Here is a 23512-nt window from a genome sequence, read left to right on the forward strand (position 1 = left end):
ATATATGCGAAAGTTCTTGAGATTCTGCCTTGCGATATGATAGACCATCGATGGTATCATACATCGAAAACGGAATGGCAGAAAATTCGGCTTCCGTCGATGCTAGGCGTTCGTTTTGGTTCGTCTGGAAAAGGATTCTGGCTATTGTTCAGGTTACTTGGCGCATCTGTGATTCGGGCCGTTCCACGAATCCAGGGAATCCTCGCAATGAAATGGAAGATGTATTCCGATATTACTATTTATATCCGACGGGCAAACAATAGCCAATGGGGTGTTGTAGGCGCGATATGGTATCAGTTCGCATAAACAATAAGCAGTACGCAGTACCACCGATCGAGCGATGTGATGTTTTTGTTCGATTCGGGAGCTCACTCCCATGGCCGTTCCCACCGTTTGTCGAATACTACGGATTCCGTGTCGCGTGCAAAGTTTGAGTTTCTTTGCATGGAGTTGGACGTCCTATAAGTGCTTGGGGGAAAGAAACTGCACTGGAACGCGACTGCTATGGTTTTAGATGGAAAAATCTGGCAGAAAACAATGTACAACACACATCACAAAACGCACCTGGCAGCCATATTTGCGGGCATCAAGGCAATAGTTCGATGCCGATTTCGCAACGGACCGAGGTTAGCGATAGCTCCGAAGGTTTCATTCATTTCAGAATTGGAATATTCAACAATCAGCAATGGTATCGGAGAATTTGAAACTCCTTTTTTCAGTAGCAGTGAGTTGGTTGGTTGCCTACAGGGTAGACCACACAGTGATTTGTTATTTTTGAATTTTCAACCAAGACCCTCGAGGCTATCGTGACGTCATATGCGCTGGTCCGCTCGGTTCATTTTTGGTTTGGCAAAAGGACGAGCGCGTGGTCGACCAATCGGGTGACTAAAACGAACGAAGTTTCGACTCACCTTCAGCTCGAAAAACGGAAGCTTCGTGATCGACGGCCACGAAGAATTCATTCCCGTTCATAGGTCGTATGTCCTCGTGCTCTCGTGATTCGCACGGTTCAAACCAAACCTGCCAGCAAATGCAGGGCTTGCAACAAGTTTCCCCGAAACACGACCAACGTGTTAATTAATAACCGAGCATTAATCAGTTCACCAACAAGATAATCCCGAACAGCCTCGAACAGCAGCGGCAGAAGTCGAGAAGAAAAGGGGAAGGGACCGATGGTGGTGGCACCTGCGAACGTCTGGCACAGCTTGCCGGTACGTGCGTGAGGATCACAAACGAACAATTAACACATATTCGTGACGAAGCTGCCATTAACGGTGAAGGCCGGATCTTGCCAGAGAAGCAAGTGCCACAGGAAACGCGACAGCGTTTTGGCGAAACGGAAAACACATTCCTAGTCACGCTGTCACGCTTTTAATCTTTGCGGCAAACAATAGATTATTGACAGAAAGGTTGCGAGGCCAGAGCAAAAGGATTACCTTCGCGGCCACGGGATTAATCTGACGGAGACGTTTGACGGACCGTTTATTAGATACCCCTGATGGAGCACGGCTTATTGGACTATAATTGTCATATTTCGATTCAATAAAGACACTTTCATGATTATCATTCGTGATTATAGTACCTTCTCGATTACATGACGACAGCATGTTTCTAACAGTCGTCTAAATTGGAATGTGAAATGGGTTTCACTGACAGACCGTGCACCATCCATCGATGGTTGCGTGCCTTCTTGGCAGTCAGAAAGTTACGAAATGTCCTGCCGTTTGCAGCATCCGAAAGCGCCAACGATAGAAAATGTATTTTCGACTCGGATGCGAACGGGACTTCTTAATCGTCTTAGCATTTTATAAAGCCTCATTGATAACTGATAGTGTCCCGCCCGATACGCCTACAACGTTCCGAGAATGAGTTTATAGCGAGTTGCAGATCTATTCAGCATGCGTCTCCATCATAATTGACTTTCTGGAGTTTCTGAATCTAGGGTACGTACCAGTCAATATCGGCTTGTATCCGACTGGTTGCGATAAGTATGGCTAAGTCGTTTTAAAGCCTTTAATCGAACCCAACTAAAACTGCCCGGCTGTTAAAGCAGAGTGTGCTCATGGGCATTGGCGTTCTTATAAGGTTAGATTAGTTAAAATATTACCATAACGTTAAAAATGCTAACATTTTTAGTAGCAATTTTAGTAGTAGTGACAAATTATGAGAAAACGATTTGCACACATGTCCTAGTCGCTGCTCGCACAACTGACAAATATTGTTGCTTCAGCTAATTTTAGCTTTTCAATTAGATGCAAAAATCTTATCCCGTGACTGGGCGTGAGTATGATGAGTACACCCTCTTTATGGTCCAACGTTGTAAGCCATTGTCGAGATTACTTACGTTATTAGGTCGAACCATATTCATTAGCACTCGGTTGGCGCCATGTGCTAAGGATGTAGTAAGAGCGGTCACTAGCTCGAGACTGGGGTAAAATCTTTGGAGCTTCCCAGACTTGCACATCCTCCGTTCAGAGTCTCTCACCATACTTCATATCGCATGTAGCAATCCGTGCGGCGTTGGTTCAGCCACACGCGATGAGAAGAAAAAAGTGAAGGCAGAAAAAGTGACAGAGGAGTACAACAGTAGAAAAAAAAACGAATACTCTGTAGCCCATACGTACATCCGGTGTGAATAAATCTCGCCCATACATGACAGTGAAAGGCCATTTCAATTCGCTTTCGTAACTTGCTGCTCGTGCACCAGTTCGTGTGCTCGAACTTGGGCGCGAAGAGCCAAGCTTTTCCAAGAAGCACACTGGCTTGCATTGTTGTCAGCAACACGTGGAAGGAAAAGAGGATCATGGGGAATGCATTTCGCAAGGGGTTGGAGGGATGCAAATGAGTAAAGCTGCTTTTAGTTTTTAGTTGTCTACTAAAATGGACCGCCCCCCCCCCCCTCAAAGTCATTTGGGGCCAACTTACTAATGCAACGCGAGTAGTTAACTGAATGTCCATTCACTCGGCACTGGTCTAGAAGTACGGCAAGTGCAGGGTGTCTTTTTGTCTTTTCCACTCTATTCTCTCTCACGGGAGCATAAATCTCCGGAAGTGATCTAGTTTTTGTTTTGCGAATGTCCTTTATCTTACGCGTAGTTTACCGTTAATAGAGCTCTAGTCAAAACTTTAACCCTGGAACGAAGCGATTGCTGCGAAAAATCTTGTTTTCTCGCTTCAAGATACGAGTTTCCTAACTTTCTTAATTCGTCTTAACAAGGTGCGAATATAAGATAGCGAAAGTCCTTGGTTTTCTCTTAAAACTGTTATTTCAAGAATTAGCTCAAGCAGAAGCGGCACGACGACCAACCAACCAACTGGCCAGAGAAGAGCACCGTCAACTATATACGGGTAGCTAGAGTGAATGTATTTTATACAATCCCTAAAAGAGATGAAGCAAATCTAATCAGATGGAAACAAATGTGCATGCAATTTATGTTAATAAAGTGGTACACATAATTGGTCAAATCACCACCTCGGAACGTTTTTCCCGGGCATGCAAACGCGATGCACACGAGCAGCAGCGTTTCGGTTGAAGGACATTTCATCATAGGACATTGAGTAGTCTGCCATGTTTTGCTATGCGTGCCCTTGCACCGGGTTAAACGGGTACCGAGGTTTGCGTGTGCAGAGAAAATACAAAAAATGGTATCCGTTTTGTCTTAATACAAAGCGTGGAGCGCCGCATAGCGCGAATGTCAATATTTCATGACACTATATGGTGACAAGCGTGACAACGATTCGTCACGGATGTAGATTTTTGCATAAACTTTTCGTTGACGTGTGACGAAGTGTTGCCGCAGGATTACATGAAAAAACATGCTCCTCACTTCTTCATAATGGGACGTTGGAAAGAGTGCTGTTCGGATTTGAAGAAGTTTATGGAATGGATGCATAGACGATATTTTTATTCATTTCATATAAGAAAGCTAAGAAGGATTTATTTTAAAAAGTATTTTTAAAGGTAGTATTTTATAAAGTAGTATTTTATGAAAATATTTTTGAAAGCATATTAATTTTGCGTTTGTTTCCATAAAAACTCACTCATTCATGTTAAACTATGTTCCTAAACGTTAATTTAAACTAATTTAGCTAATTTAGCCGCATGCTTTTGGCTTAGATTCATTTTACATTGGTTTCAAAAATCAATATATGACCATCATGCACAAAGCTATGCTATAGCATATAGCTATATGGATGATGAGGAAACAGCGCGAAATACGAAAAGATCTTCAGCGAGCATGTCTTTCGAGAACAGGTTGGAATTCCTCTAGCGTTTCTATCTTTTGTACATGTTAGAATAAGGTTCACAATATATGCGTCAAGACAATGCGTCTGTAGAGATATAAAAAAGAGAGAAACGTTGCGGGTTAAGCTCCCCAATTAAAATGACTTTACGCATAAATCGATCGATAATGGATTGGAAATGTCAATCTTATATTCTACACTTGACCTTAAGAATCATCTAAAACACCTTTTCGGCATAAGCGACTAAGCCCTCCGAGGTCGTAATTTCGGAACCATCGAATAGCTGGGTCGTTATCAGTTGACTACACCAGATGCAAGATTACCCGGTGGGAGAAGGGGACAGACCGAAACAAACCAATCAGCATAAATTTACAAACATACCCATACGCGATGAGTTGGGTATTTCCTGACTGTTGAAAGAAATTAAGATTATGCGTTATTATCTCCGAAATGGTTATCAAACGAATGCTGTACCTTCCGACTATTTAATCATCAGTTGACTTCACAGCTAGCTGGTGAGTGGATGTGCATAATGTGTTCCGCGTGAATCGTGTCACTCTTCGCCGCGTTAATCTTAGTTCAGGCCAATGGAGATGCACATCAGGTAAAGTAGAACCAGTGTACTAATTGAAAGAGAATATGATAAAGTAGTAATTGAATTTATTCTACTTTTCGAGATGCTAGAAATAATTTCAAGTACATCGACACTAGATACACCGATTCCGACTGATAGTAAGGCCGAGGAACCTTCATCATCGACGAATAGGAATGAAGAGAATTTTTCAACTTCGCCATCGATCGATACCCCAATACCTACTGCTAGTGGTTGTGGTGAAAGAACAAAGAAGAGATGGGAAACGACGGAATTAACTGGTATGTTGGAGGATAGAGCAGAATATGGCGAAATACCCTGGATGGTGGCTATATTCCAGATGCCTATCAATGACAATGGCCCGCCATACCTGCAGCACTGTTGCAATGGAGCACTAATCAGCGATCGAGCCGTACTGGCTACGGCATACTGCCTAGAGAACTGTGGTGGAAGAGCCAGCCGATTGCTGGCGCGACTTGGCGATTGGGATCTTTACTCATCCATCGAGCCGATCCCACAGAGAGACGTGCGAGTGCGCATAGGTCACACGCATCCAGAGTATAGTGATTACTCACTGATTAACAATATTGCTGTTCTGGAGCTGTCCACCGTTGTGCAGTACGGACCAACCATTCAACCCGTATGTTTACCAGAGAAGAACTACACCATCGGTAGTGAAGAAAGCTTGATCTTCTCCGGATGGGGCGAAACGGTTAAACCCGCAAGACCAAGAAATGGACACAACTTTTTTAAAAAAGTTGCGCTGCGTAATAGTGAATGGGACATATGTAAGGAAGAGATTGTACCGTATGATCTATCCAATCGTATTAACCTTCACAATAGTCTCGTGTGTGCCACTAGGCAGCATGTAGAAATACCGTGTCGCGAGGATGTAGCAGCACCGGTGGTAGCAACAGTGCCGAATTCCGAGGACAAGTTCTACTTGCATGGTTTAATGACCTGGGGATTCTATTGCCAACAACCGGGTCGTACAGCTACGGCCTTGACCAATGTTCAACTTTTCCGGGAGTGGATCGATGAAACTCTCACCCGAATAAGTTCAACCACAACATGAGAAAATTCTCCTCCTCTGCCAATCGTTATCATACTCAAGCATAAATGTAGGATTATCATTTTAAGTAGCTCGTCTGCATTATTTAAGGTTGTGTTCTTTCAAACAAACGCAACTTATCCAGGAAACGGTACCTAAAATCCTGCGGAAATTTCTTTTTCCAGAATGCTCGTACAAAACGTTTTGAAGAAAAACCATACCGCAGTTAGCATAAAGCTACAAGTTCAGGCAAATTATTTTAACAAATTCATTTATCGCTGTGTGATAACATTGTGTTGGTTCAGGATCGAATTAGATAAACGCAATTTTCGTTTCCTAAATTGATTCAAGAGTTGTGTTCAACTCAGTAGTCGTGGGTATCTATTGAAATGAACTCCTAGTAAGGTAATGAAACCAGAAGAAAATGAGATAAGCTTGAAAACTAGAAACTTTATTACTATTCACAATAAACGAACCGTAAGTCCACTCAGATGCCACATCCTCTTCCTATTAACGATCAATTTCTGTACCATCATCGGTATCGGCCACCACTCGCGCTACCTTGCTTTTCGCCGCACGATAATCATAACCACGGATTTCCGGATGCTGTTGCAATAGCTCATCGTACGCTTCTACAATCCGTAAACACTCGTCCACCGACAGCTGGAACGATCGTGACAACGGATCAACGGATGACTTCCGGAACGTAAGTTCCGTCAGTTCGTCGCGCACCGTCGGTGGGTACAGATTGGAGACACCCCGCCGGCAGTACTTTTGTCGCATGGAAAAAATGTGCCGGATCACCTTCTCGACCGTATCGAAGTGCACTTGCGTAAGTGGTGTTTGCAGTGGAACGATCGTAACAACACCTACGTCCACCTCGGGCTTCGGAACGAATGCACGACCCGAAATCATAAACCGCAGATCCGGTTTACTCCAAATCTGATTCATCACCGACAGACGACACCGTTGATCGGACAGAATCGGTGCCACGATCCGCTCGGCTACCTCCTTCTGGAACGTGAGCGTCAAACTTGCGCGCCCGTAATGCCAAGCGCCAGTTCGGAGGCTCATATCGCGCAACCAGTTGATCAGCAGCCGGGTGGAGATGGCAAACGGTAGATTCCCGATAAGATGCACCGGAGCAGGCACCGGATCCATCCAATCGTGCGCTTCACAATCCGGAAACGCACCCTCGATCCGATAGTCCAGTATGTCGCCCCGTACGATGTCCATACGCATGAATGGTTGCGATACTTCGGCCAGCATCTCCATCGTTGGCATAAACCGGCGATCCTTCTCCACCACTACCAGATGGCGCGGATGCTGTCGTATGATCGAGCGCGTAATGCCTCCCGGACCCGGCCCTACCTCCAGCACGTGGTGGTCACGGATCTTTCCCGCTGCGCGCACAATCTTATCCGTCAAACGTTCGTCCATCAGGAAGTTCTGTGATAGCTGCTTGATGGCCCGCAGCTGGTACAGCTTCACGAGATCGCGTATCGTCGGGAGCGGTGGCAAACGGATTCCGGACGAGGCCAGTGCTTTGGGTATTTTCGCTGTGGCTGACATCTTCCTCTTTTCTTAAACACTAGAGACACGAAACAAACGGGTTGGATTGGAAAGTGTTCCGTCCGGGTCCTGCTGAAACGAAGAAGACACGCGTTCTAATACCAGGTTTGTTGTGATGATGTAAGAGGGAGAGTCGGGGGGAGCAACTTACCGTAGAACGACGGAATCGGCCTCTCTACAGGGCCTTGTTTTCGACCTCGATTTTCACGGGCTCTTCGAAATCATCCAAAAACTTTTCCTGCTTCACTGAGAACATCGAGTAGAGGTAGATACCGAGGACGGTTCCGCCGAGCGCGATGCCGGTCAGTTTGTTATTGCGCCGCTGCCGTTGTAGTTTTTGTACGCGCTGCAGATTCTGCTGCTCGATCAATCGCATAAAGTCGGCCTCCGCTCGCTTCAGCTGGCGGCCCGGTTCGGCGATCTTGAACTCACCCTTTTCCGCCTGGCCGCTGGACATTTTGCAGAGCACGCTTCACAGAAAGATAATCTCGCTTTTACGGATTTCAGATTTTCGGAACCTCGGAACTGTCAAAACGGGAATGATGAAATATCGCGCAATGAGTAGGAGGGAATGGGAAAACGGCTGCAGGAAAGTATTTTAACGTACAAAACAGTCGTATTTGGATAAAATTATAATAAATCAACTGATAAAAATGCAATAATCGTGTGTCATCCACGCGATTGAATCTTAATTGTGGGAATGCCAAGGCGACTTCCAAATCCAATATGGCGACGGGAAAAGTGCTTTGACTTCACCTGTGAAGTGGATTGGAAGAGGGTGGGGTGGAGTTGGTGGGAGGAGGTGGTGCAGCGCCAGCTGATTTTGTTTTGTTCCTCTCTCTTCTCTTCAAACACCTTTTGCGCAACGTTTCCAGCAGGTTTGTGCAACGAGCGCCTTTGGAAATATTTTGTATCGCTTTGATAAAAGAAAATTCCAACGGTGTTTGGCGGAATTCGACATAAAACATCGAACGAGCAATTTTTGTACAAAAAATCTTCCAGTTTACATACTTCCTGGTTTACAAACCGACAAATTGTGTTGGTGCAGACGCTGTTCTGTCTCGCACTGTTTGCACTCTCAAATGCTCGCGGCCACCTGAAAGTCTCGCACTAAACACACGCAATAATCCTTCGCTGGCTGGCTGGCTGGAGTGTACACACTCGTTCCCTTTCGAGAAAGGTTTTCTGCGGAAATTAAAGTGATCGTCCGCGGACTGGTGAACAAAAAGGTGAAAACAGCTGGTTCCTGAGGGAACATACGTGAAAACTAAATGACGCTAATCCGTGTTTTCAATCGTGAATTTCGACGTAGTACGCCAATCGAGAGTACTCCTGTTGGGGCAAGAGTTACCCTGTGTTCTGTGCGCAAGTGTTGTAACCTTTTTGCGTCGTACTTTCCCGCGGGACCCTTTTTCCAGGAAAAGGAATTTCCACCTAGGAACACTCCGAACAGAGTCCATTAACCTGCCCTGAGAGGGGGGGCATAACGAGTCGCTTCATGTCGCATGCACCCATGCCAATCCGTTCCAGAACCATTTCCCCCCAATACCACTCCTCTCCCCCTACCCCCACATCTTCCTCTACCAATCTTTCTCTCTCTGCGTCCACGGATTGCTCTCGGAGCGTGGAGTGGCAAAAACCATAACAAAGAACTACGAGCGCTGGTGTACTACTTTGAACCGTTTGTGCGTACCGCTCTCCACGCCACACAGTGACTACCAGAAGTGATGGAGCATGGCATTGGGCAAACATTTTATCTCGATTGCTTGAAATAACTCCACGGCGTCTGGTCACAGTCAGGTGCATTTACTCGAACCGCTAAGCCCAGCTGAGCGATGCTATTGCACATGGGCCTTCCCCTAAATGGAGCCCAGAATAGAACACGACGACGGCATTTGGCATCCCGAAAACGCTTTCCCATTTCACCGTTCCACTCGGAGGGTCTTCGGAATCGAAGGGTGATTGTGATGCCGGAAAATCATGAGGGGAATGTTCTGGCGAAAAATAGAACTCGACTCGAGACGCCGTAATCTAAATCCGAGCGTCGTGGAATTCAAAGGCGAAAATGGTGCCTCCGAAATGGAAACGAAAGCAGTAACCGTAGTAGTACACCAGCCGCGGTCCCAAGCACATCAAAGAGGGCCAGTTACGGGTAGAAGAGTAGGCGCGGGGGGATTGCATGTTGAAGTTGCGTGGAAAAGTCATTGACTGACATTTGAACATCTCGCGCGTGTTGCATGCATGGCGTCCGTTGCACCTTCGGCCCTTCCAAACAGACGCCTGGTCTGAGCTAATCGTGATCCGTTTCCCCACCTCTAATTTCAGCACAAATCGAGATTCTTGCTAGAGAAATGCTTCTATATGCTGCTTCAGTGTGCGCGAAGAGTATCCGTTTCGTGTGTTCCTTCTGAGCAGATTTTCTTAGTGATTTGAATTTCTGGTGTAAAATGAGGTAGAAAGTAGGAAAATCAGAGAAAGAAATAGTGCTAGTGAACACAAAAGTGGTCTTCGATACGTTCGTCAGTTACTGTGCTCTGGATTCTACCAGATATTGCGTTGGGGCGCTGAAGGAAGCAATTAACTGAATCATTACGCCCGTTCATTACACCGCAGCCAGCCAACCTCCCGGTAGTCCACAGGACGTGTGCATCGTCTTCCTCGGGGATCGTTCATGCTCGCGAGTGTGCCTCGTTCGGCCTGATGCACTTTGCTGGTGCAGCTGCTCCCTTTTCTAAATAGAGAAAGTGCATCAAACGCAAAGTGGAGCCGTCGTCGCGGCGAGAGGAATCCAGGCAGGGCAGGCAAGGAGTGGTAGTTCCTGGGCGGTGCGCAATATAAGCGCGAAAAGCGATTGTGAAAGTGAGCTCGGAAATACTAACCCCAACGAGTATTCCGTGAGCGCGAACGAGAGTCCAAACCATCGGGTCACAGCAAGCTGATTTCCATTTTTCCATCCAAGCCAGCAAACCGTAGTAACGGTTATTGGAAACATTTAGCGTAGTTCTCCGTTCAAGGTCTTGGTGAGCCCTCGGCGTAGCAGCGACAGTACCGCAGCACTATGCCGTTCATTTCGAAGGATTGGCGTTCGCCGGGTGATTCCTGGGTGAAGACGGAGGAAGGCTGGGAAAAGCTGAAGGTGCTCGAGTGTGTCAAACGGAAAAGGTAAGTACAAACCTATCGACCGACCGTCATCCAGCCACCGCCGGTTCACTAGCGGACATATTACGTAACGGATGTAGGGAGGAATAGCGCGAAAGCACCAGATTATCGCCAGACTTATGTGATGAGTCTACAGATAATCCCTAAATATTGCACTAAACCTGCAACGCTCATAGGGCTCCTGGGTTTTGCACAGATTTTCTTCCTGTGTCGACTTTAGTTGCTGCCATATTGCATCAACCTTGATACATAAGGGAGTATCTAATTGTAAAATGTTGCAAAAATTGCCACAATTCAGCACGTTTCAATTTGTGCAACGTGTTGAATACGTAGCACCACAGGACACCGAATGTAATTCAATTAGATTTCAAGTCCATTTGGCAATGGTCACACCAGTAGATGCATTTGTTGGCAGATCGCTTTTGCGGTGCAGTCAAATCGATGATTTCTGTTTACCAATCATTTGGGTGGCTACGCATTTAATTTTTGCCCAAATGAATTCAATGATGTTGTCGAGAATGTTTGGATTAACCGCAGCAAAACTTTAAACCATCTGCAACATCTTAAAACTAAAACCGCGTAATTGAATTTTAGGATTGGTTGATATTTCTTAAATATATTTTTAAATAGTTGTTCTGTTTAATAAAATTGTTGTAGCCATCAGTTTATACATTGCCAATTCCCTGCGGAGTTTATTAGAACATCAATTTTTATATCTCAGAAGATCCAGCTGCTAGCTACTAGAATTGAGATGCATTTTTTCACCTGCATTTAGTTTGATACTTCACAAATGCTTCAATTAATGATATTTAAATATTGTAGTTGAACTAAGAGGTTTATTAAAAACATTTTTTATTGTTCCGTCAATAGCATGTTTTGATCAATGCGTCATCAATCGTTAAGAATGTTTTCTCATTTTTTCAATCATTGTGACCTCATTTGGTTGATATACGCATTGCAATGATTAGGATTGATAATCGAACTTCAATAAACTCACAACCAAGGTTGACCAATGATATGCAACTTTTGCATCGTGTGCGGATTTACGTTGTAGCTTAATGGAGCTTATCTCACCGGAAATAGACCCTATTACCACACAAATAAAGCCTATTAGCCATTTGCAGGATGTAATTGAATCTAACTTTGATAATAGATTACTGTGGGGTCCATTATTGGCGCTACCAGTTTATCCCGGACCGGTGGTGACATCTGTTTGTCAACGTCGCAGATATAGCAACAGATTGTGCTTGTGAACGATCGGAGAAAATGAATTAGTCACATGAGTCACAAGGTTTCTTTAAGTTCTCCACAATAAAAGAGGTGCGACTACCTTTAAAGTTCAAATATTATCTTCCATTTAAATGCTTAAGTTCAAGCTCAAGCTCGCGCTACCTCGTGAGGGTGAAAACAATCGTGCTGGATTGAACAAAGCCAGTCATATGTCGTCTGCATCCTCGAGGCACAACACACATCAGCTGAGTTTAACGAACGCGGATTGTGTTATCTGCGATTGCGTGAGAGCGCGATTAGGTCTCTCTCTCTCTCGAAAGAGAGACTCTAGAAGATGCCCCGTAGAAAACGTAAACAAACAAGACGACACTCTGATTCACCATCTCGGAAGCATCGAGAGCTACAGGGGGGGTTGGGGGAAATTTGCTAAAGACACTTTCGCTCCACATAACGGTTTTGTTGGATAAAGGACAGCATAGATTTTTATTCATTTACATACGTCGAAAGAAGGTTTGTTGGAGGATAGGGCAGTCCATTAATTCCGTTACAAATTCACAAAAAATTGAGATCGTCTATAAAACTGAAAGCACCACTCCACAACCACAACCGAGACATCATTGGGGTAGGGGTTGTGGTAGCATACGGTTTATGTAACCCATTCGTGTGAAACAATTATCCAACAACGTGGTGCAACCCGGTGTGGTGGTGGCAGCAGGCAGATGGCCAACAGTAATTGTCGTTTGGGGCCAACAGTAATTGTTACTGCAGCTTCCACATGGTTCAACCTAGACGCAGTGGGTCTGCGCTATGCTCTAATATGGGTTTTTAATTCAAATCACTTGTAATGGTAACAGATGTAATTTGGAAACTGGAAACTCATGAGATTGGATTACTTGTGCCATATGAAGATGTTCTTTTGTGCAGATTCAATTTAATGGTTTTTTACAATTCTATTTTTATGTTTTTGGTATTTGGTATTTTTCTATTTTTACTGACTGTTTATACTTTTTACTGTAGCTTCCCAAGTTAAAGTTAAATCTTACTATCAATAATGAAGTGCAACATATAACATTTACTACTTGCAGCTTTTCATAATACTAGAGAAATAACTAGTAGATGAACGAAAAAGAAGTAGTTCATTAGTGCAAGATGCTTTGGTGAATTTTTAACTATATACCTATATTAATAGTAGTTGGCTATACTGATTAGCCCTGCCACGGTCCTTCGACGTCAGCAGGATAGTCGCAGCGTTCCTGCTCGGCACACCAACGCAACTGCACTCGACGACCGTAGAAATGAAACTCGGGGCACTCGTACACCGACAGTGACCCATCGGTGTTGCAGGCTAGCAGCATTCGATCGGAGCACTGCGCCTCCGGATCCACATCTTGTGGTGTAAGAAAATTTCGCTGACAATGCCGGCAGTACTGCTGCACCTGCCAGTTCTCGTACTGCAGGTTGGTGCGCCTGGGCTGATCGTCCGGGTAGTGATGTATATGGCGAAAGTCTTCCACAATGGCGCACATCTTTCGCTCATCGTCCCAGTGGTGCAGATAGGGACACTTGAGCAGAACCGCACGTCCGTACATGCAGCGATAGTATAGCTCGGGGCTGGTATCATGCTCGAACGCAACATGGAACCCAAGATCGTACAGGGGACACATAAAGTCCGGTGTTTCCGGTGCGAAACACCATTGGGACACGAAAATGGGCATTACCGGTAGCAGCACGTGGTGTCTGGTGAGACAAAAAGGGTTCATCTCGTAGTAGGCCGCCTCACCCCGGGTGTCTGGCGAATTGTTATCGCGTTGCTCAGGATTATCCACTTGTGCGATAAGGGATTTGACTGAGAAAGGACATCTTGGTTTGATTGCTGATTCCTGAACAAGTTGAGTTGTCGTGGGTTGTTCGTACGCTTTAGGTGAACCATCTTTTGGCGGTTCGAAATTCTCAAGGCTACCAGTATTGCCATAATCTGGTACACCAGCTGGGTTAACCGGGGACTGCATTGATTCATCATTTGCTGATGCGGGAGAATTATCAAAAGAAGGTTCAAAATAGGATTGCTCAGGTTCTTTATATCCATCTGTACCGGTAGAATCTGCTTTCTTGTCCATCTCTGATGCGTGTTGTGAAACTAGAACATCAGGTTCCTTAGTATCAAATGTTATAACCTCGATTCTTATATGCTTATTCTTACCCAAAACAGTCTCGAACATACGATTTGATTGGTTCTTATCATACATTTGAATGACTTCTTGTTTTTCAGCATTTTTTTCTTCGAGTTTCTTCACATTTTCACCTCCTTGTGCTGATTCTGGTGTGGAATTCGAACCCGATGATTGAGCTGTTGGCTCTTGCGATGTTTTCTGTTTTTCTGTTGGATCCACCATAGGATCCCCATGCACATTTTTTCTCTCATTGGCATTTTCAGGGCTGCTTGCAGGCGGCTGTCTCGATCTATCTATCTCTACTTCTTGTCTCTGCCCAACAGTGCTTCCTCGAGGCTGTTCCTCTACTTTGGGATCATCAGAGCTTTTCGGTGGCTGCTCCGTGTCCTTTGCAACTCCTGCATTTGGACCATCGTTGCCTTCCGGTGGCAGTGCCATGTCTTCTGCAAGTAACTCTATTGCCATTTCGTCTCCTGATTCATCGGAGCTTTGCGGAGGCTGTTCTTCTACTTTGACCACTTTGCTGGAATCATCAGAGCTTTTCGGTGGCTGCTCCGTGCCCTCAGTAACTCCTGCATTCGGACTATCATAGCCTTCCGGTGGCAGTGCCATGTCCTCTGCAAGTAACTCTATTGCGATTTCGTCTCCTGATTCATCCGAGCGTTGCGGATGCTGTTCCTCTACTTTGGCCACTTTGCTGCGATCATCAGAGCTTTTCGGTGGCTGCTCCGTGTCTCCTGTAACTCCTGCATTTGGACCACCGTAGCCTTCCGGTGGCAGTGCCATGTCTTCTGCAAGTAACTCTATTGCCATTTCGTCTCCTGATTCATCCGAGCTTTGCGGAGGCTGTTCTTCTACTTTGACCACTTTGCTGGGATCATCAGAGCTTTTGGGTGGCTGCTCCATGTCCCCTGTAACTCCTGCATTTGGACCATCGTAGCCTTCCGGTGGCAGTGCCATGTCCTCTGCAAGTAACTCTATTTCTTCGTTCGAATCATCGGGACGTTGCGGGGGCTCTTCCTCTACTTTGACCACTTTGCTGGGATCATCAGAGCTTTTCGGTGGCTGCTCCGTGTCCTTTGCAACTCCTGCATTCGGACCATCATAGCCTTCCGGTGGCAGTGCCATGTCCTCTGCAAGTAACTCTATTTCTTCGTTCGAATCATCGGAGCGTTGCGGGGGCTGTTCCTCTTCTTTGGCCACTTTGCTGGGATCATCAGAGCTTTCCGGTGGATTTTTCGTGCCCTCAGCAAACAACCCATTCTGAACTCCTTCATCATGTAAATGTTTCTTATTTTTAGAAGCTTCTGATTCATCTCCCAACTTCTCTTGATCATAAACGTCTCTTGGTTCATATCGAAGCTCTTGACATTTCCCAGCACAACTTAAATTGGAACTGTACTGTGGAGATGGTTGTATTTCTGGACCTGCATTTTGACCCTCGTTCACCTGTTCAAGTCTCGTCCCGTTATTATCAGTTGACATGCTATTAGACATCTCCTCATCGTTGGATGGTTTTTCCATAAACACTGGATTGATTTTATCATCCTCATTTGGTTCATTGCCCGGCGATGTATCATTACCAAAGGAACTTTCATTCGTCGCTTTAGTCAGTGTCTCATTTTGTGCATTGTCTTTTGTCGGTAATTCAGATGCAGCAGGTTGGTCAATCGTACTCACCGGTGCATTGGTTTTATTTAGGTAATCTGTTGATTCATCGCTAACTTCATTGCTTCCTCCAGTTTCCTCAGTTTCATTCGATGCGTAGACAGTTTGATTCAAATCCAAGTCTTCTGCCAGCAGTTCTATAATGGTATCACCTGGTACTATTGCCATCGAGTAATTGTCATTATCCGGTGAAGGGGCTTGGGCTTCATCTTGCAATGAAGTTCCTTCCGAGTTTGACCAAAGGTAACCTACATCAACAGATTCCCCGTAAGCATTTGGAAGGGTTTGAAACTTTGTTAAATAATCCGGACCCTTTTTCGGCGGTTTCGTGCTCTCCCCTGCCGATTGGTCTTGCGTTGCTGAGTCCGAAGTTGTTTCCTGCGGCTCGCTTGTGCTTTTCTCTTGGATGGATTCAAAATAATTAGCATCATCCACAACCGGAGCATCTGGGATATCCGGCGAACCCGTCATTGCCTGCTCCTTATTACTACTTTTGGTGCTTGGATCGGTATGGGATGGATTTGAGGACGCCACAATTTTTTCAACATCTTTTGGTTCCTCTTCTTCAGACGATGCAGGAGTACTTCTGGCTGGTGGAGGTGTTTCCTTGGAATATTCTTTTGTGGATAGAGTTGAATCGTTTATACTGCTTGCAGTTGTCGACTGCGTTACACCAGAATCTTCTGCTTCTTTGGTAGGACTGTCAGTTGTTTTCTCTGGCATTGTCACTGAAACATCGTCTTCACTTCGACACTGTGGCACCAAACACTGCAACATCAGGAACATTCCGACCATAACGATCGGTACAGCTCTACACCGCACCATGTTGGTGTCCAAGTTACCAACGACTGGTACGAGGCGGGGCACTCTTAGCTAGTATGATTCGATCACGACGGCTGTTGAAAACGTTTCCAACTAACCTTGCCACCAAGCAGACGTTTTATAACCTCAAGAACTAGAACTGGTACGTGATCGTGCCGCGAGCAGTTCCCGTTGGAGATGAATGCTAAGGCACATACAGACATGTGGTCAGCATCAGCTATTAGATAAGAGCAGCACATGCATGTCTGAATGCATTCGATTGGAAAGCGTGCACCAACAATCTTACATCAACGTGCTCTCATGCATCTCACGTGATGCTACCAGCAACAGTAATGTTCTCTCTACGGTACGGTATATTGATTTATAGGTATTGATTAAGCTAGGTCAAGACATTCAATTCCTCCGCGAATTCGCTGCAAAATTCGGTTCGTCGAAAAGAATCGATAAAGCTACACAGTAATACTGTGCTACATAACCGGAACTTCTTTTTGGGCAACCAACTTTACTCTCCAAATCCGGCTGGCACCATTTTGGAGGAAGTGGATAGGTGTCCGGAAATAGGTCAGTTGTATATAGGCCGTCAACACCCCGCGGCCTGAAAGCAACGTAAGCTTTAAAGCAACGTTCCGATCGCAGAAAAGATGCTTGATTCAAAAGTAATGTGTTGGATTTCCGAAATTAATTAAACACTTTTGTTCACACAACTGAATCTTTACAAATTATCAATCAAAGTGGATGTAGAGGATGAAATTTTATCATAGTAAATGAAAAAAAGGAAACCATACGTTTTGCATTACATAAAACAAGGAATTTCCTATCGCTTTTCCTACTCCCAAAAAAAAACCTGCATCCAGCCTCTATGAAGTATCAATATCCAGCGCCGGTAAAGATGAAAGAGCAAAAAAACCCAATTTTTCATTTTACTGCGGCCCATCGTGAGCATAATTCGACCATGCAACACTTCACCGAGACATAGTAGAGGGGCGAAGCTCGGCTCGTCGATACGATACGCTCTTACTTTTCACCTGGGATCTGATAGCTATCGATACAGGGGGGATGTTGGTCTTCAAACTACCCAAACCGCAAGAGGCGAAGCGAAGAAAACACTTCTCGATCATTTCACTTTTCTTTGTATCGCCCCTGCTCCCCGATTCCATTCGCGACTGCCGCTTTTGATGGCTTCACTTTCAATCGTGACATCACCCTGACGGTGGGCGCATTTTCCAACGCAAAACATAATCAAAAATGTACCAGCCCCGATCATGCACACGCGATTCATATGTCGAGTTTTCCTCGATCGATTTTTCCAAATGTTTGCCTCATAGGATTGCGCTGGCGCGGATCGTGCCCTTGATCGTCACTGGGATCGTCTGCTAGGTTTCGCAGAGCAGAGATCGTTGAAATTACCCGAAAACACGCACGATGTTTTCGCTTTCGATGTTGTGGAATAACCTCTTGATCGGGGATCGGATGGAATCGGAGTGTCTTGCTTTACCTCACAGAAACAATTTTCCATTTGCTCCGAAGTGTTTATTTGCCGGATCCGGATGTGGCGCGGCTCCACTAGAGCCTTCATCCGTTTGATAACTATATGATTGCACGGTGCGTTGATAATGAAGATGATGAGGCTGATGACCATGGATGACCGGAAAATTTCTAACGCGCGCGTTCGCTCGCCCATGGCACCAGACGGCGTGGAAAGGTGCTGCATTAACGCCACGATATGCTTCATGCTTGGACGCACCATCAACGTTCTTCGACGGAAAATCTGCATTTTGCACCATGGAACATATCGTTTCATTGCTTGTTGCCCGTTTGTTTCAGTGTGGCGCATGAAACATTGTAAAGTCCAACACAAGTCAAGTGGAGATGAACGCGGGATTAATGAGATTGTTAAACCTGTAATGGACGTTTCTTTTTTTTGTATCGTTTCCACTGGCGGGTATGCCATTTAATGCTTATTACTATAATGGTTTATGCGCTGTGTTGATTGATAATCGTAAACTTTCTATGTCAGGCTGTGGCTTGATGGATGGATGGATGGATGGGCGTACTAATTTTGGTTCGTATAACCGGATTAACGCTCCGACCGCAGCTTTCTGTACTTTGGAGCGCTGATGGTATTAAATTAGATGTTGTCACCTTTGCTTGTATCGTCATAAGGAAGTTGCGTTACTTGTTTCTATTTTGTTAATATCAATTTTTCTTCAATAATTGAATTAAATAATTCACTTTACTTCCATGCTTTCTGAAATTCACAATGTATAGCTAAACAATATTTTTTCGGTCGATCATTTCATTAACTATCTCTCTTATTCTTGTTTCTTCTTCCGTTTCCTATTTAGATGCATTTCCGAGTGCAGCAACTCGAGCGACACCGAGATCGACAATGACAATGAGAATGGGTATGGAAATGTACGGTTAATACAGCTTTTCATAAAACTCATTTCGGACCTTATTTTTGTACCCTCCCATTCCAGTGACAACGAAGTTCAACCCCACTGTCACATCACGCTCAAGTGCACGCGTGAGATTGCGGGATTTAATGGTCTCGGTGAGGCTGTTAGGCGGCTCGATTTTCGCAGCTCGGTACGCGATGGCCGGCGGTTCAACTATGTGTGCGCCCTGTTGCGTCTGCTCGTGACGGGCCAGGGTATCACGAGCCTTCCAGGAGGCGCCCAACGGTTACTGTTACAGATGCTCGAAGAGGTTGCCACGTACGTGAGCGATTCTCAGCAGAACATAAACGTTCTGCGAGGCTTGGTGCAGCAGCTGCGCGCCCTACTGAACCAGGAGAATCAAAAGTGCTGGGGCAAACCGCTCGGGAGCCAGAGTTTGTGGGCCGAGCACGTACAAACCATTCAGCGCATCCAGGATATTGCTAGTCAGATCGAGATACGGGAGGTAGGTTTGTCTAAGCTCGTGAAGCTCGAAGAAACTCCAATTAATATGCGATCTTGTGTTCTTTATCGACAGCCCGGTCCAAACATTCGTCCAAAACTACACGACCTGCCGGAAGAGTGCGTACGGGAGATCATTCTGCGGATCACCGATTACAAGGATCTGGAAGCGTCCGCTTCCGCGTGGTCGCTGATGGCGGCCCTCATCTCGGAGCAGCGCGTGTGGCGCGAGCTGTCACACTTTCACTTTACCAAACAGCAAATCGATGTGATACTGGAGAAGATGTGCCTGCAGGACACGAAGGAGCGCCACCGCAACTGGCAGGCCATCTATCATGCTTTGAGAAAGTACGGTCCGGAGGGGAAGGGATGGTAGCGTCCATCTATTGACTTTTAATTTTCATTTGGTTCTTGTTACAGGATGTATGGCGTGCGAGAAGAACTACAGTATGCCGAAATTTTAGCCTTTTGTCGACTGTGCCGTTGCCTGTTTTGGCCTTCGGCTGGCCACCCGTGCATCGTAGACCAATGTCCGGATTTCCGGCAGCGCGTCCAGGAGGCAGGCAACAGTAACAGCAACGAAACGCAGCCGGTGCCACCGGCTAAATTTTTACAATATTTTTCGCTGTAAAATCCACGGCAATGCGTGCGACGGGTGCTGTTAATGAGAAACGGCAGCTTCGCAGCGTTCTTGTGTGAAATTGGAGTGAAGAAAATCATATTATCTCTGTGTGTTCAGTGAATCATTTAAGAGGAAAAGACAAGGACCGATGTTGGAAAGTGGATGAAAAACATGCCACGTTATGATTGAAATGCTGACGCGGTGTGAATATAAACAAAATAGTAATATGGATGAACTACCAAATAGTGGATGCAAGAAACACACCCCGAAAATCAGAAGAGACTAATATCGTAGACGAATCAATAAGCGGGCAACCACACACACACAGGACTGTAGTGAAGTGGGATTCGCGCAATCTAAAGGAACTACGCCACTGGAACAAAGCAAAACTGATACGAAAAACAAACAGAATACACATACTCCAGAGACGCCAGCAAAGATAACAAACTGGTGCATGATAAAAACGAGATATATTTATATATTAACGTTAAAGAGGAAGATATATTTTGAAAGATCTAAAAATCCAATAACCGTTTTGCCATTCAAAGTACACTTGCAGGAACAGGATTCGGTATTTAGACGTTGCGAAGATGAAGATACCCGTAACCCTCTGGCAGGGCAAACTATTTACTAAAATATTGCCGCTTCGAAGGTAAGCGAGGATAAATCTACTAAAGCAAAATATGAAAAGAGTTGGTATTGAGGTGTAGAGAAATCGGTTGAAGGAGAAACCATGATTTGTAACAGGAGCTTAAGGTTGCCGTGAGCCGGAGACGGGTGCTTTTGGCGTGTCCCATCATCGGATGGTTCCGTTGAATACTATAAAACATATACCGTACTGGCGATGGTTAATGGTCGATGGGGTACGGTGTAATCAGAACTGAAGAGCTGCGCATTTTATACTTGTTTGAATTAAAAGTCGAAAAGTCGGAACTCGATGGGCTATGTTCGAATCCGTTACATAGTGCGTTCATCGAGTCTGCGAGGATCCGCAAAACGGCTAGGATGAAATTACTAATAACGATTGTATATCTTCTCTCTGTCTATTGTGATAAACTTAGCGTTGTGTTTCAATCAATGTGTTCCGCGCACCGTATGATCTTGGTTCCGATGATATTAGAGCGTGTTTAATGGTAAAGGCCGAAGAGCGCGAGATGGTGCTAGTGGAAGCCGATCGATTGTTGGATGGCCGCATTGTAGGAAGGCAAAAGAATAGCGTAATGTGATAAAGCGGTAACCATTCACGATGACGGACTGGCGTTTGGTGCAAGATTCATAGCAGTGCAAGTAAAAGCGAAACAGGATAGATGAGCGCGCAAAGGATACTATTTTTATTAGAAGACAAAAATAAGCATACGAAAAAATCCGTTTCTCTACGCTTTTGGACGTTTTTAACTTTGGAACGAAAGCAAAAAAAAATCAAACAAACAAAACCAGCCAAAACAGAGATTGTTCGTCGCGAGGTGTGTAGTGTGTTACTGAGCGACACAAAATGCAAAGCCTGCCGACCAGGAGAAATCTATCTATCTACGACGACGATTGTCGAAAGGACTCGGTAGCCTTCGACTTCACTGTTCAATAACGACATCTGCGTTGATTAGCGTTTTCATTACGGTCATCGGGGGGACCATATCGATTGGGTTGTGCAATTGAGGAACGACACCTCAATCTATTCGTCCAGAAAAAGGTAATACAATTTAATTGCATTGAAGCATTAAGTTCCTCGAGCGAAATAGGAAGCCACGTGCTCGTATCATTTGGTTAGAAGAAGCATTCTGGAAACCATCGTGCGCCTCAAAGGTTGATTTCATGTAGTTTAGTTAATGGAAATATATTTCGCACCGCAGTTAATAATGCTTCTTCCCACCACCGGTGGGGGCAAAGTTAGCATCCGTTGTTCTTGTTTGTCATGTCGTGTGCTACTCCTACTTTACGTTTGATATTAGAAATGCTACGGAAGCAAGTAGAAGATCGCGAGAAGAGTTTATCGTAATTAACAGTACGTAAAACCAAGCATATAGATATTATCTCATAAACGCAGTCGCAAATCAATTTAAGTATAGAATCTACCAACGAAAACATTGAATCTCTGTAATTTATCAACCAGCATCCGAAATCGCCACTCCGAACGGTCAATTCAAACGAAAATGAAAAGGCCGTGCCACACGAAGCGTAAACTGAGCTACGAACCAGGAAATTGTGCAAAAACTGGTGGATCTGCGGGGCTGTAAATCGAGTAAAAACGCCTTTTGCAAACGCTTGGATTCGTTTTCCGTTCTTTTTGGGATTTTATCGATAGTTTTTTCAGGATTTTCCAAGCCCAAGTTACGCATCACGTGGAACGACCCCAAGTATCGCCCATGCAGCAAAGAAATCATCAAAATACACCACGAAGCAGCGAATCCTCGTGAATCCTTGCGGAAATCCTCCTGGTCGCGTGCGTGAATATCAACCCGCCCCCCATTTCGGCCGTCGCATCTGTTCGCCCGCGGACACGGAAAGCAGTTACTATTGGGATTAAGTGTGCCAAGAGTTGCAGCGGCGAAGAAGGCGACGGTGAAGCGGATCCTGCATCAACAAAGTACGCTCCCATCGCCACCAAAGGAATGGCTGCTGCACCCGTTATCATCCCATCGGTCGCAAAGCACACTTCGACGGTAAGTAGTAGCCGCCTCCCGTTCGGTAACCGGTCCGCTGGCCAGCGGCCCTTCCTTATCTGCTGGCCGTCTTATCATCTCACCCTTAACCGTGCTGTGCTCTCTTTCCCACAGCTAATCTTCCTGCACGGACTCGGCGATACGGGGTACGTTGTTATTGTAAGCATGCCCACGAGGAGGGGTAAATAGTGGTTCCCGCGGTGCTGGTTCTAATTAGTAAGCTTCCCGAACAGCACGCCCAACAAACCAATGACCCGCCCGCAACGGGCTGCATGCGATGAAGGAAAAATCAATTTTCCACATTACTTCCACACCCCAGACTTCTCCCCGGTGCGCATAGTTATCGTGTCGCCTGGCCTCCCTGGCCGTCCGCTCTCCTTGCTCAGCCTTTGATCCTATAGTGGTGGTTTGCCACGTTTCGCCAACGCTGGACAGAGTGTGTGGTTGCTGCTGATGATGGAGCATATGTTTTGTGTGTTTCACGTTGCGCGTGACCTTCAGCTTCCAGGTGAGGGGAAGGCTTCTACGAATGAACGGAGAAAGTGTGGCGGTGACAACGTAGGTGACGTTAAGCTTTTTACAACCATCGGTGGTGGTTGGCCACAACGAACAACAGCCTGAGTGCCCCTAGTGGACATTGATTGAATTATGTAATTTTCCTTTTTACCTTGCCATCCCACAAGGCAACGCGAACAGTGGTTGCTGCGATTTACAACGCTACCGTCCGCGGCGACCGCCTCCTATGTATAATGTTGCTTATTCCATTATCGCTGATCTTTCTCGTTTACATGGTTCACGCTACTACTACTTCCTCCTTCTCTTC

At 45.4% G+C, this 23512-nt stretch overlaps 5 protein-coding genes across 5 annotated transcripts in view; 3 read left to right on the top strand and 2 right to left on the bottom strand.

Annotated features, from left to right (window-relative positions):
* The first annotated feature begins 5159 nt into the window (after positions 1–5159).
* On the top strand, positions 5160–5912 carry LOC125953791 (phenoloxidase-activating factor 2-like). The gene has a single exon (XM_049683570.1). It carries the CDS (start codon positions 5160–5162, stop codon positions 5910–5912), a length of 753 nt encoding a protein of 250 aa, XP_049539527.1.
* Positions 5913–6318: 406 nt separating this feature from the next.
* LOC125956632 (dimethyladenosine transferase 1, mitochondrial) lies at positions 6319–7460 on the bottom strand. Its single transcript, XM_049688700.1, has one exon. The coding sequence runs from the start codon at positions 7458–7460 to the stop codon at positions 6399–6401; it is 1062 nt and encodes a 353-aa protein (XP_049544657.1). The 3' UTR covers positions 6319–6398.
* A 175-nt stretch (positions 7461–7635) lies between these two features.
* On the bottom strand, positions 7636–7995 carry LOC125956658 (cytochrome c oxidase assembly factor 3, mitochondrial). Its single transcript, XM_049688736.1, has one exon. It carries the CDS (start codon positions 7915–7917, stop codon positions 7636–7638), a length of 282 nt encoding a protein of 93 aa, XP_049544693.1. The 5' UTR covers positions 7918–7995.
* Positions 7996–8564: 569 nt separating this feature from the next.
* LOC125956630 (F-box only protein 25) lies at positions 8565–21919 on the top strand. The gene is made up of 6 exons (XM_049688699.1): positions 8565–8689; positions 9786–10622; positions 18856–18915; positions 18991–19414; positions 19487–19758; positions 19831–21919. The coding sequence occupies exons 2-6, from the start codon at positions 10519–10521 to the stop codon at positions 20039–20041; spliced, it is 1071 nt and encodes a 356-aa protein (XP_049544656.1). The 5' UTR covers positions 8565–8689; positions 9786–10518; the 3' UTR covers positions 20042–21919.
* A 472-nt stretch (positions 21920–22391) lies between these two features.
* The window catches only part of LOC125956646 (acyl-protein thioesterase 1), a 3433-nt gene continuing 2312 nt past the window's right edge, over positions 22392–23512 (top strand). Inside the window, exons 1-2 of the mRNA XM_049688723.1 lie at positions 22392–22689; positions 22804–22835. Coding sequence (XP_049544680.1) covers positions 22639–22689; positions 22804–22835 — 83 coding nt within the window. The 5' untranslated portion in view covers positions 22392–22638. The remainder of the gene's footprint in view (positions 22690–22803; positions 22836–23512) is intronic.

This window comes from Anopheles darlingi, chromosome 3 (genome assembly GCF_943734745.1).
Source record: "Anopheles darlingi chromosome 3, idAnoDarlMG_H_01, whole genome shotgun sequence".
Lineage (NCBI taxonomy): Eukaryota > Metazoa > Arthropoda > Insecta > Diptera > Culicidae > Anopheles > Anopheles darlingi.

Bases quoted from the DNA above. Each gene is read 5' to 3' on its own strand.
- LOC125953791 (XM_049683570.1), top strand. From the start codon at position 5,160: ATGGTGGCTATATTCCAGATGCCTATCAATGACAATGGCCCGCCATAC.
- LOC125956632 (XM_049688700.1), bottom strand. From the start codon at position 7,460: ATGTCAGCCACAGCGAAAATACCCAAAGCACTGGCCTCGTCCGGAATC.
- LOC125956658 (XM_049688736.1), bottom strand. From the start codon at position 7,917: ATGTCCAGCGGCCAGGCGGAAAAGGGTGAGTTCAAGATCGCCGAACCG.
- LOC125956630 (XM_049688699.1), top strand. From the start codon at position 10,519: ATGCCGTTCATTTCGAAGGATTGGCGTTCGCCGGGTGATTCCTGGGTG. The intron at 18,916-18,990 runs GTATGGAAATGT...CTCCCATTCCAG, and splicing joins GACAATGACAATGAGAATGG to TGACAACGAAGTTCAACCCC. The intron at 19,415-19,486 runs GTAGGTTTGTCT...CTTTATCGACAG, and splicing joins GTCAGATCGAGATACGGGAG to CCCGGTCCAAACATTCGTCC.